Genomic DNA, 12,291 nt, shown 5'->3' on the forward strand with positions numbered 1-12,291 from the left:
TGAATCAATGACTGGTGGAGGGAGAGCTGGAAAAATGAGGGTGATTATGCAGGCACTGTCCTCCATGAATACATTAGCCCCCAATGAGCCCATGCATTTTCCCTGCCTCCACAGCAATTTCTTGAAGTTCCAGTGAATATAGGTGCCAGAAAGTGTTTTTTAAGCTCAGCTTCAGACAGACTGTTCCTGTAGTCCTCAAAGCCTTAGTATTAAGCTTGGGGAATGCTGGGTCCTACACAGCACCTGCTAGGTCCCATAGGTATTGTAAGAGGCTCACTCAGTCCAGAGAGGCAAAAGTGGAATCATTAGGTAGAACCAGCCAGATGGTAGAGGAGGTCGGCTTGGGAGTATAAACAGGCTGGTACAAGAAGAAAATGTCAGACGAGAACCATGGACACTAGGAGGTCCTCTTCAAGGACTGGCCAGCCTATAGTGTGTGGGTGCCAGGCTGTTAATGATTCCATGGGGAAGACAGTGGGAACCCCATGGGGCCATGCCACAGCTCAAACACCGGGCTTACCAGGGACACTCCCCGGGTGTGGGAAAGATCCTTTCTTGTATCCATCATCCCATTCCTGCCCGATACCAGGGCACCTAACGGTTCCACTGAAGAAGGGGAGGTATGTGTTCTGGGTTTATCTCTTCACTGGCAGGGGTAAGGAGCACAAAGCCTAGGACCTGATCCTGTAAGGTGAGAAACAAAACAGTGCCTCTCACAAAGCCACACACAAGCCTGAAGCAGGATGTGCAGCGACCTCAGAAAAGGGTGTGAGGCAGTAATAGGCCCGGGGCTCTGGCCAGCTCTAAGTCTGGTCAGAAAACCAGCATGGAGTCAGCTTGGCTGCATTTTGCTGTCTACACTGCATGAGTTTATCTCCCTGGAGCGCTCTCTTGACATAATCTGTGAAAAGTTCTATGGGCCACTGTAGAGATGGAGGGTGCCCAAGTGAGGGGAGGTGACTCTGAGGAGCACTGCTGTCTGCCACCCCTTGATGCCTACTGTCTTGCCTGACACACACCTTTGGCCACCCCGATGGGCTTATGTGGGTTTTAACAAAGAAGCTGTTCCCCTGAATTGGCAACTCACGTCTCCCCTCCCCCAGGCCAGCAAGCAAGTTTCAAAGTCCTCTTCCTCCTGCAAGTTCACAAGGCCCCACCCTGAGTCCGCTGCCTCGGGCCCCTGCCACACTTATGGGTGAGGGTTAAGGACTCAGAATCAGACTGTGACCTTTGACTTTAAGTCCTCTTTCTTTATGCTCAGACTCATTAACCCTTGTGCGAGCTGAGTTTGCTCTATTTGTGAGGAACCCCACTCACCCTAATCCCGAGCTCGACGTTTTCGCCTCCATAGACTTCCATGCCTTCGTCTAGCAGGCCGATCTCCTGGAAGTATTGGCGGTCCACGATGAAGCAGCCGATGAGGGCAGGACTCCTGTGGGGAAGCGGACATGGGTCAGTGGTGAGCACAGGGCTGTCTCCTCTTGAGGAGTAAGAGCTTCCTACCAGGTGCATGTGCTCTTCCTCACTCTGCTGCCAGAGCCCACCCATGTCTCCTCAGTTATCTAGCCATTCCTGGAAGGCTGGTTATTAGAGCAGCAGGTAGACAGCTCCTAATTCCCAGGACCAGCCCCATTCCCAGCAGGGCTTGTGTGTGTCCTAGCCCAGGGAAGTGCTCACCCTGCTCTCTAGACTGACTGTCTATAGCTCTCACTGCTTGACCCTGACCTCTGAGTTGCACAGCCTAACTGTTTCTGCCTGGGCACCCATGCCAGCATGCCCACCCTCCCAGCTGGGGTTCTTCGTGCCAACTTCTGTCTGCTTAGAGAGAGTATCTGGGAGCAGGTGGTAAAGAGCTTTGGATAGCATGGAAAAGAGTCTGTAGATTTATCTGTAGACAGAGGGGCAATCACGAGGAATGCCAGGGATGCAGGGCCCTGGTGTGAACGATCTGTTTAAAGAATTACTGTGGATACTGGGGTGCTGAGGAACCAATATGGACATGGGGGTGGGGAGGAAGAAGTTACTCTCAGAAGAAAGCAGCATTCCTGCTGGGAAACTGCTCTTTGCTATCTGTGGAACACCAGGGGGACAGGGGACATGTCCCACAGACCAAAGTGCTTAGGTAGACACCCAGGTTTGGAGTCAACAGCTTTCTTCCCTCAGGACTCTGAGCTTCTGCAGATACCCAGGAAAAAAATCAGTATAGCTCATGGGGCAGCTTCTCTGTGGACAGCAAATGACTTTGAATTATTCTACGGCACACTGCTACCCTTTCTAGCCCTTGCCTGACATTTCATCAACCCATGGCTGAAGGGTTTGGGGGGGGGTAGAGAAAAGGAGAAATGAAGAATCCTTAAGGATGAGGCACTGTCAATCACATGCAAATGCACCTGTCTTTGAAATTGGAAACTCATCACTGTAGAGAAAGGGCTATTTTGCAGGCTGTTTCCCTGGAGAGTGCTACTGCAGGAGGCTGCTTAGCACCCTGGCACCCTGGGGTCACTGTCAGTATTGCTTTCAAGTCACTGCACTTTATTGTAAATGGCTTCACCCTCATAGACTGCAGGAGTGCGGTTAACCCATGCTCCTAGAGTAAGCTGCGAGTTGGTTTCCCGTGGAGGACCCTGGACTTGGGCCTTTGAGGTGAGTGCTATGGGAATAATCCCATTTCTGGCTGTGTGTCTCTGAGAAGAGATCCTCTGCTTTTCTGAACCTGTGAATCCACTGAACATAGGATCAGCTATATCCTCACCTGGGCTCAGTTACATAAGGTAAAGCTACAGAAAGCCTCTGGGAAATAGCTGGCACTCAGAAGATCATTTAAAAAGATGTATTTGCTCATCAAATAAGCCCAGAGGATCCCTTTTCTAAATACAAGCTGGTCCATAAGAATGGGATGTCAGCTTCTCCTCTGCACTCATGAGTGTCAGACATGGCAGGGCACTCCATAACTGTTCCTAGAGTATGTGGGAAGGGGTTTGCTTCACCTGACCCACCCAGCTAGGGAAGGAACAGAATTTGGAACACAGACCACCCCAGGAGGTCTATTACTTATTACCCAGCTAGGGCATTAAGTGGATTGATCACCCTAAAAGTGTTACTGATTTATGCCCTCCATCATTCCTGAAAGGATTTAGAAATCCACATGTTTCCACATGAGAAAATGTGGAACACATTAAAAAAGTAAATTATGTCTGGAAAGATCTAAAAATTACATTAAATTGAGTGCCAGGTAGAAGGCATGTGAAAATTGAGGTTCTCTTTCATAGTTCTTAAAGTACATTCACAAATATGGCTCTGACCTTCTTGGTGGCCAAGGTGAAAATGAATACACACAGTCTTAGAAATGGAATGTACAGTTCTTATGTGAAAATATACTGATGGATTCCTTGAGGTGAACAAGGTTTTTTTGACAGGAAGTTGATTTGAAAGAAATTTATTATATGGGTCTTCTTAAAGGGATCCCTGGGGTACCTAGTGAACAAGCATCTCAAAGACATCCCTTTAGAATCCAGTAGAGGATATCACTGGGCTCTTTGTATAGCTTATACCATGTGTAGGTAAAATACTAAAGTACAGCTCCAAAGATAACAGAGCAAAGATACGTAAAATACATTTGTATAAATTACAATTTCTGCAGGGCTATTTACCTAGGAACAAAACCAGGAATGTTCTTCCAAAACTTTTTCAAAATGAAATTTCTGTCAATCAAGTTTCTGATAAAAATTGAGCAATGGAAGTTTGAGTTGGAGGTGACATCCACTAGCAAGATCCTGGAATGAAGCTTCACTGAGTAAGACCAGTTTGATGCATTTAGAGATGAGCAGAACAGAAACAGGTAATATCAATACAGTCTTCTAAAAGAATGTCCATTGCATGTGGCATATTTCCCTCTAATAGTATTTCATCAACTGAAGAGTAATGGGCCATACCAGCTCTGAGCTCAAAAGTAGCCAGGTAAAGGGATGATGACTAGCAAGAGTCTGGCTGACCTGAGTCTTAGTCTTGCTCTCCTCATCTTATAAAACAGGGATTATACAATGAGTTGTCACTAGGTTATAACAAAGATCCAATGAGACTATGTGTGTCAAAGGCCCTTGTTTATAGGAGGCTCCCAGCAAATATTCAATAACACAAAAGTGCAGCATAGACCTCACAGACAAGGTAACTGTTATGGTATGGATATGTGCCACACAAAGGTTCATGAGCTGAAGGCTTGGTTCTCAGTGTAACAGCATTCAGAGGTGCTAGATTTTTAGAGGTAAGGCCTAGTAGAAGGTGAGTAGGTCATGGGGCACCACACCCAGAAGAGATTAATGCAGTTCTGGCAGGATCAGATTAGTTCTTGAGAGAGCAGGTGGTCATAAAGCAAGGCACTTGAAACTTGACCCTTTCTACATGTGGCTGTTTTCTCTCTTGCTCCTGCCATGAGATGCCATCTGCCTTGTTATAATGCATTCAGAAGGCCTCTGTTAGCAGCTGACCAGGGAGGTCACTCAGTGTTGAACTTTCACCTTCTATTACTCTGAGCTAAATAAACATTTTTTCTTTTTAAATAAATTATACAGCCTTGGGTATTTTGTTACAGCAAACCAAACAGCAGAGGTAACCACAGGAAAGTTAAGCAAGTTCTCTTCCATTCTGGCTTAAACATGAATATCTTTTTACTTCTGGCAAGGAAAAATGTGATCTTAGGTAATAATCACCTACTTTCAGTTACATTTTTCATAATCTTTCTTATGTAACACAAAGCAACATCAATTTTAATCTCCTCTTGCATTCCAGGAACTGCCTCCTAGGACATCTTCCGGTGCTGCCTGTGTGTTTAACAGTCAAGGAGCACAGGCACCCACCTGTCATCAACACAGACAAAAATAAGGCTGGTGGGGACAGCTATGCAGGAGTCCTGACCTATAAAAGCAGAGGCTGCACCGGGGAATAATTGAGGGGTCCAGGAAGGCAGCAGAAAACACAGGAGGACTTGAGATCTTTGAAATGCAGTTTGATGCCACTTCTGTTTGATTCCTACAGGATAAAACTGGAACAGCATCAAGGAACACAAGTTCTGTGGGTCTGGCCTGGCCTCTCCATCTCTCTACCTCATTACTTGGTGCTTCTGGCTTACATTCCTCCTTCCAGTCCCTTTGAATCTGCTCCATGACCATGAATTTCACAATGGGTGTCCATTCCCAACCCTATCATCTCCTCCTACAAACAAGCTCAGATGCTAAGGTGCAATGAATTTTCCATTTTTCTGCTTGCCATCCACTCCACCTGCATGGTAAGGTAATTTTTCCATTCGAATTATTTTGTCTGTCTTCACCAGAATCCAGGCTTCTGGGGTTGGGAACCAAATCTTACAGCTGACACCAGCAGGCTTTCCTGAATGATGTGTCCAAATGAGGAACTCTGAGGCTGTGAGTGGATTCTGGGTGCCATGCTGACTCCTTCACAAAGCGTGTCTGGAGGCTGGGACAGTGACTGAAGATCATACTGAATTCCTTCCTTCCTTTCCTCCACCCTGCTATCCCTGGAGTTTGGAGAATAGGTTCTGGGCAAGGAGGGGAACCCTGTGTGGAGGCCAAGGCTGAGAGACCCAAAGGCAAGGATGCTGTACCTGATTGGGGCAGTGGAGTTCTCCAGCTTCCACCAGGCCTTGGGGGGATTTAAGTAGCGGCACCACAGCTCCCAGTCAAAGCCCTGTGCGGCCAGCGGGTACTCTTCTATCTCAAAGTTGTCATATTTAATGTTATCAAAGGATGGTGAGATGATCCGCTTCCGGTTCTCCTTTATGCGGGTGAGTACGGGTTCAGCCCTGTGCAGGAGGGAAGGAGAGAGGGGTTGACTGCTTCCAAGGTGGACAGCAACCAGGTTAGCATCTCCCGAAGCTCCATGTCTAGCAGAAGGAGGAAAGAGCACCCGGTCATTGCCAATGAGGGGGTCACAGCCTCTCACATCTTGAGGACTTCTGGGTTGGCAGGCAACCTGGCCACTCCTTCAGCACATCCAGAGCTGTGCTAAGCGACCCTGGTCAAGCCTGTCTGCTCGTTCTTTCTCCTTATACAACAAAAATCAACATATAAGGAAGAAAAAACCGAAGGAAGAGATTTGAAGCTCCAGAGGAGGCTTTCAACCTAGGATCTGATTTTGCTAAAATTCAGTGTATCAAGCTGGAGGAGACAGAGCATGCTGGCAGAGTGCATTCCCAAATATCTAAGGTGACAAGGTACCTCCAGGGCTCCCCGGGGAGCCAGGAGGTCCCTTTGGGCGCCATGGGAGTAATGTGTTTACAGACAGGAATGAGAAACTTTTCATTAATAATACATTTGCTGCATAATTGTTTATTCAAATCAGCTTGAAATAATAAGTGTCCCTCTCCTATCCTGGCCATTAATCCAGTGAAAATGCCTTTTAAATAGTCACAAATGGCAAGCAGGGACTTCAGCTATAAAAAATGGCTGTGTTGCTGACTTAATTTGGGCCGGTTATGCTGGAATCCAGCTCTGGCCATGTGCACACCCTGCAACTCTTACCGCCAAAGTGCCCTCCTCTCCCAGTACAAGAAAAAAAAACAAAAAACAAAAAATAAAGTGCCCTCCTCACCCAGCTCCCTGGAGGCAGAGGCTGGCACCATGGAACTAGGAGCAAGCAGAGCCCATGGCCATGAGACACATGGGAAAAAGTGGGTGGGGAGCTACTTGTCTCGGCTGCACAGTCATCCCCAGCACCTGTGTCTCTCATGACCAGGCAAAGCGACACACAGCGGGTGGCACTATACCCTGGGCTTGCAGAGACATCATTGTCACGTGCCTTATTACTTCTCAATGGCAGCCACGGAGGCCTCTGTCAGTTCATTTGCCCCACTCAGCCCTAGCAGCCCTAACCAGAGAAGAAAGGATTTGCTTTGAGACTCGCTTCTCTAGTAGGGAGAATCTGAGATTACGTGCTACCTCTGGCCTGGCATTTCCATGAGTCCAGGCAAGATCAAGTCACCACTGCACAAGGTGAGATACTTGCATCGCATCTGTCCCTGCTCTGCCTTCCCGGCCGTTGGAACTCTGTCCTTAGCTTGTAGAATCTCTCTGCTTTGGCGTTAGCGTGTACACCAACTCCTGGTCTCACCTCCCGGAAGACCATGTGCCCTATGTAACACACCTTAGGTGCTCTGCGCTGATCTGTCGACCTCCAGCTCTCCAGTCCTGTTGTTTGGGTCACTCATTCCCACATCTCACCTGTCCCTGGAATTCTCTCATAACATGCTTTATGCCCCCAAGCCAAAGCCCCTGGACCTCAGTGGAACCCCTCCTGCCCCTCTCCCCCGGCACTTACCAGCCCACGTTGAACTCCACGTGGGCATCGAAGAGTGCCACCACAGGGGCAGTGGCAGCCCGCCAGCCACTGACCCTGGAGCGAATGAGGCCTTCCTGCTTGCTGTGGCGCACGACTTTGATGAAGCCCGGCTTCTGGCTGTTCACCTTGTCCACGTACTCTGTCAGCTTCTCCTTCAGCTCCTCTGTCAGGGAGAAGATGCAGCCTCAGCACAGAGAGGGGCAGGGGGCAGAGGGGGTAATCACCATTGTTACATAGCTGACCCCACAAGAGAGGCTAGAGAACCCACCCCACTCCCTGGGTCTTCTTGGGTTCCCAGGAAGCCCGCAGAGCAAAGCTTCAAGATGAAAAAACAAAGAGGAAAATAACCTTCATCTTTCTAGCAGGTGGATGGAAGGAGCAGGTGCTACCGGGCTGCTGCCTGTGTCACTGAGCCTGGATCAGCTCATGGTGCCTCGGCTCTATCTCACCTGCCAGGGCCCTCAGCAGCAGCCCTGGATCCTCAGCATGTGACAGCACGGTGGCCATGTTCATCATGGCAGCTTGGATGAGGGTCTAGGACACCTCATGGTTGGTTGGGCAGAATTTTAAAAGTGGTTTTGAAGCAATGACTCAATCTTCTACCTCAAGAGACCATAAGGAATACGCTGAAGTCCAGTGTGTGTGTGTGTGTGTGTGTGTGTGTGTGTGTGTGTGTGTGTGTTACTAGGGATATAACCCAGGTGAGCTACATAAGACAGGGTCTCTCTAAGTCACTACGTTGCCCTGCCAGGCTGGTCTCGAATGTACAACTCTCGTGCCTCAGCCTCCTAAAATGTTGGGACTACAGGTATATGGCACCATGCTCGGTTCAAGTCTGGTATTAATTGGGCAATTCAATGACTCCATGTTCTTACTTCTTCTGATCTTCAAAGGCCAGGACTCCTGGCTTCCATTCATTAATCAGGTGGACTGTACCTCTTCTACATAATCACCGTTTAGAGTTGAGGACCCTCTGTAAGTCCTTCTTAAGGGCGTCTCTAGGTCAAGCATCTTTAGTTACCTTATATCTTCTTGTAATTCATGATTTCAAATTCTTTTATCAACATAACCTTCTCTCTGAATGTTAGTTTTTCTTGAAGGCTTTAAAGTTATGTACCCAGCAGTCAGCTTAATACATTTGATGTAAACTGTGCTACACAGAAGAGAGGAATCTCCTTAGTCTAGAATCTATACTGTTACCAATACAGTCTAAGGCCCCTTCAATTCTGCTTTCTTTTCACTCACATGAAGCTTGCTGGAAACATATACAAGTTCCTTTTACATGGTGTCACTAAGTCAGGCCTTCTTCCCATGTGTTCATGGATGCACATGTATGTGGGCACATGTGTGTGTACGTGTACATGTGCACTCTGTGAGCCGAAACGTAGGCTCTGACATTCATTCTTATTGAGCTCACTCTTTGAAAAAATTCACTTCATTCTTCTGGTTGTCAAAATGTTCTTATCCCCTCATTCTGTCAGTCAGCGTCTTTGTTATCTAACCCTTTCAGATCTCCAGCTTCTGCAAAGTGATGAACGTATGGCCTTTGTTGTCATTCAAGTCATCCTTTTAAACAATGTGAACTTTGTCCTATGTAAGGCCAGGTGTCCTCATTCCAGCCGGGAGAAAACTCGGCTGACTTCTGGGTATGCTATGTGTCTCACATCAGCCTGTATGAAAATGAACTTGTCTCCAGTAGCCACTGTCTCACAAGAATCTGGGCTGGAAAACCACACAACTCAACACGCTCTGTGTGCCCAAATCTTCAAGCATGGTCACCAGGAGGCTTCCCAAGGCACTGACTGCTTCATCACTTCAAAGATTTATCCCTCTTATATTCACCTTGAAATTCTAAATAGAGTGGGTAGAGCCTGGTAGTTGGGCTCTTGCTAGTGGCAGTGGAGTGGCAAGTGCACAGAGCTTGGAGCAAGGACTAGGCTAGCGCCAAATGCCCCTGACAAAGAGCCCTTCCCTCCCCACCCCAGGAGACCACACCTGCCTCCCTTCTCCCTCCTCACCCTTCATGTGAGATTGCTGCCCACTGGGAGAGGGGTCACTGTTTCCAAAGTATCAGTGAGAGCAAGTGGCCCTCCCTGAATCCTCATCCTTGGGTGGCCACCTCGCACACTGAGTCTGGCTGGACCTGTGTCCCACAGGATGCAGCAGGAGGGGTGCTGTGCAAGCTCCAGGCCTTGGATGCTTGGCACTTTTTGCCTCCACTTGCTGGCTGCCCCAAGCAGGGAAGCCTGAGCCAGCCTCCTTGAAGATGTGAGACCCAGGAGTTGCCACTGATTTAGAACATGAACAGATACCTAGGAGAGCCCTGCTGATACCACGACACCACATAGAATGGAGACTAGTGGATGAGCTGCTCAGAGATCTCAACCTCTACTGCAGGATTCTACCACCACGAATGGCTACCATTCCAAGCTACTAACTTCTGGTATGGGTTGTTATACACAACTTTGTCTGTGGTTCTGATATGACGCTGGGGTTAAAAAAAGGCTGGTGCACAGCAAATTAAGTTGTACACAGAAGAGCCAACTTTGAAGCAAGATATGAAAGGTTTAGCTGCTTGTAAAGTCGCTACTCTTTGTACCTCTGGCCTCTGTTAACAATGACCTAGAATCAAGGTTTCAGTTGGCCAGCACGTGGGAAAGCCTGTTGCTAGTCAGCTACACTTATGTGCTACTTGATTAGAAGAGGGATTCCCTTAGTTCTGAACAATAATTGCTAGAGAGAGAGAGAGAGAGAGAGAGAGAGAGAGAGACAGAGACAGAGACAGAGACAGAGACAGAGACAGACAGAGACAGAGAGATGTTGGCTCAGTCTTTGCAAAGTATCTTTGCCCAATTAGGTTTTCATATTTTCCTTCAACCTTTATAAATTGCCAAAATTAGGAAGATCTGTCTCAAAAGTATTTCTGCATTTGCAGAAAACCTATTTTCCAAGACACTGCCTGATATATATATATATATATATCCTGTATATTTAAAATACCTCTTGGCATTACCTCCAAAAGTAAAGACCTTGTCTTTTTTCCTATATCATAAGCACATAACTGGTCATAGTTATCTTCTTGCTAAAGCTGTAAGGAAGCTCAAAGACAAATGTAAAGACTAATCATAAGCATTCAATAGACATTGTTGAAGGTTGAAGGAAAATATGAAAACCTAATTGGGCAAAGATACTTTGCAAAGACTGAGCCATTGTCCCCCTATGCTAAGCGTTTGATTTTCAACGTCTGATTTAAATGACTAATTGTCTTCTACTTTTTTGCCCTATGTAAGCTGCCTTTAATTATTCTTATATAAATAATGTTTAATAAAAGTGTCACGGAAGGGCAGGACAGAAGCAAAATGGTGGCAAGAGGGGGAGCTTCAGCCTGGCTGTTTCAGTGTGATGAGAAAAGAGGAGGTACGGAGTCTGCTCTTTGTGATTGTGCCAGATTTAGCGTCAAGAAGGAGCTGTGACAGGCAGTGTCGACAAAGAAACACAATTTGCACCCTGCATGGGGCCTAGTGTCCTCCTGCTCCTGGAGCTCCTCCAGGCCTCTCCTGCTGCCCACAAATCCCTGCTCTGCTGACACTGAGAGACCTCTGCAAGGCGGTGCTCCCAGAAGCAGTAATGCTGAGACAACTTGCCCCTCAGTAGGGCGCAGGCCATGCTCCACATCCATAAGTCAGAGGACCCCTGGAGCCAGCTGAACGCAGGGTGGGGCTTGAGGAACATAGAGCCCTTCCCCCCACAGCCAAGCCCTGTACTGCTCCTCTGTGAAGCAGTAGCTCCACTGCCCAAGGGAGCAGCATCAAGCTAAACAGGAGGGGTTGGCAGGCGTGCTCTTAATCTGATTTAAACACTTAATGAGACGCTGATTTCCCGTATAAAGGAAACTAAAGGATTAGGAGTTGGTGCCTGAGGGGGCTCTGTGTTTTGGAAGGCAGCTGCATTTTGCAAAGCACCCTGCCCAGCCTCACTGTGGAAAGCCAGACCAGCAGTTTGCCTTTCCTTGATGGAGTGAAGAAGAAAGCTACGCACTTGTTCCTTTGTTCGTTCATTGAGTTATAAACACTGAGCTGTTACCGTGTACCAGGTACTGATCAGCAGCTGTGGCTATAACTGTAAACAAGACCCAAGTGTTTGTGTCCCCCTAACTTCATGTGCTGCTATCCTAACCTCCACTGTGAGCATCAGGGGGCAGGGCCTCTGGGAGATAATTAGGACTCAGTCTTATTTGTGCTGCTGTAACAGATCACACACACTGGGTAATTTCTAAACAACGGAGATGTGTGTCCATGTAATTCTAGAGTCTGGGGAGGCCAAGATCAAGGTGCCAGCATCTGGAGACTGGTGAGGACCTTCTTGCTGCTGTCCTCTCCTGGCAGGAAATGAAAGGGCAGGCTGATTGAATACTGTGTGAGTCCTCCTTTCTAAGGGCCTTGATCCCATTCACAAGAGAGCAACCCTCATGGCCTCATCCCCTCTGAAAGGCCTGGTTCTTGTGCTATCACATTAGCCACATCTGAATTTTGGAGGACACCTTCAAGCCGTGGAGGTCTTCATAAATAGGATTAAGACTCGTATAGAAGGATCCCAGAGAAAGGGCCCTCTTTTCACCATGTGAGGATTCAAGAAGAAATGGATCATCTGCAACCTAGAAGAGGGCCCTCACCAGAGCCCACCCATGCTAACACCTTGATCTCAGATTTCTGGCTCCAGAACGGTGAGAAACGAGTGTGTCTGTTGGTTATAAGCCACCCAGCCTACAGTATTCTGCTACAGTGGCCCAACTGACTATGACACAGTCCTCAGGGAAATTTTCTTCTAGATGTTTAGAAAAACATGTTGTAGAAGAGGGAGAGCAAATAGGAAGTACATGGCATCCTCATCTACAGGAATAATCCTCCATCAATTAGGGGTAGAAGTTGGTGGGAGAACACC

The 12,291-nt window shown here is 47.6% G+C and overlaps 1 protein-coding gene across 1 annotated transcript in view; it reads right to left on the reverse strand.

The window, feature by feature from the left end:
* Galnt18 (polypeptide N-acetylgalactosaminyltransferase 18) overlaps window positions 1-12,291 on the reverse strand; it is a 333,981-nt gene that overhangs the window by 89,611 nt on the left and 232,079 nt on the right. The window contains exons 4-6 of the mRNA XM_005380289.2: window positions 7,330-7,513; window positions 5,618-5,815; window positions 1,318-1,432 (exon numbers count right to left, since the gene is read on the reverse strand). Of these exons, the coding sequence (XP_005380346.1) occupies window positions 1,318-1,432; window positions 5,618-5,815; window positions 7,330-7,513 (497 nt within the window). The remainder of the gene's footprint in view (window positions 1-1,317; window positions 1,433-5,617; window positions 5,816-7,329; window positions 7,514-12,291) is intronic.

Source organism: Chinchilla lanigera, unplaced genomic scaffold (genome assembly GCF_000276665.1).
Source record: "Chinchilla lanigera isolate Chin_1 unplaced genomic scaffold, ChiLan1.0 scaffold00013, whole genome shotgun sequence".
NCBI lineage: Eukaryota > Metazoa > Chordata > Mammalia > Rodentia > Chinchillidae > Chinchilla > Chinchilla lanigera.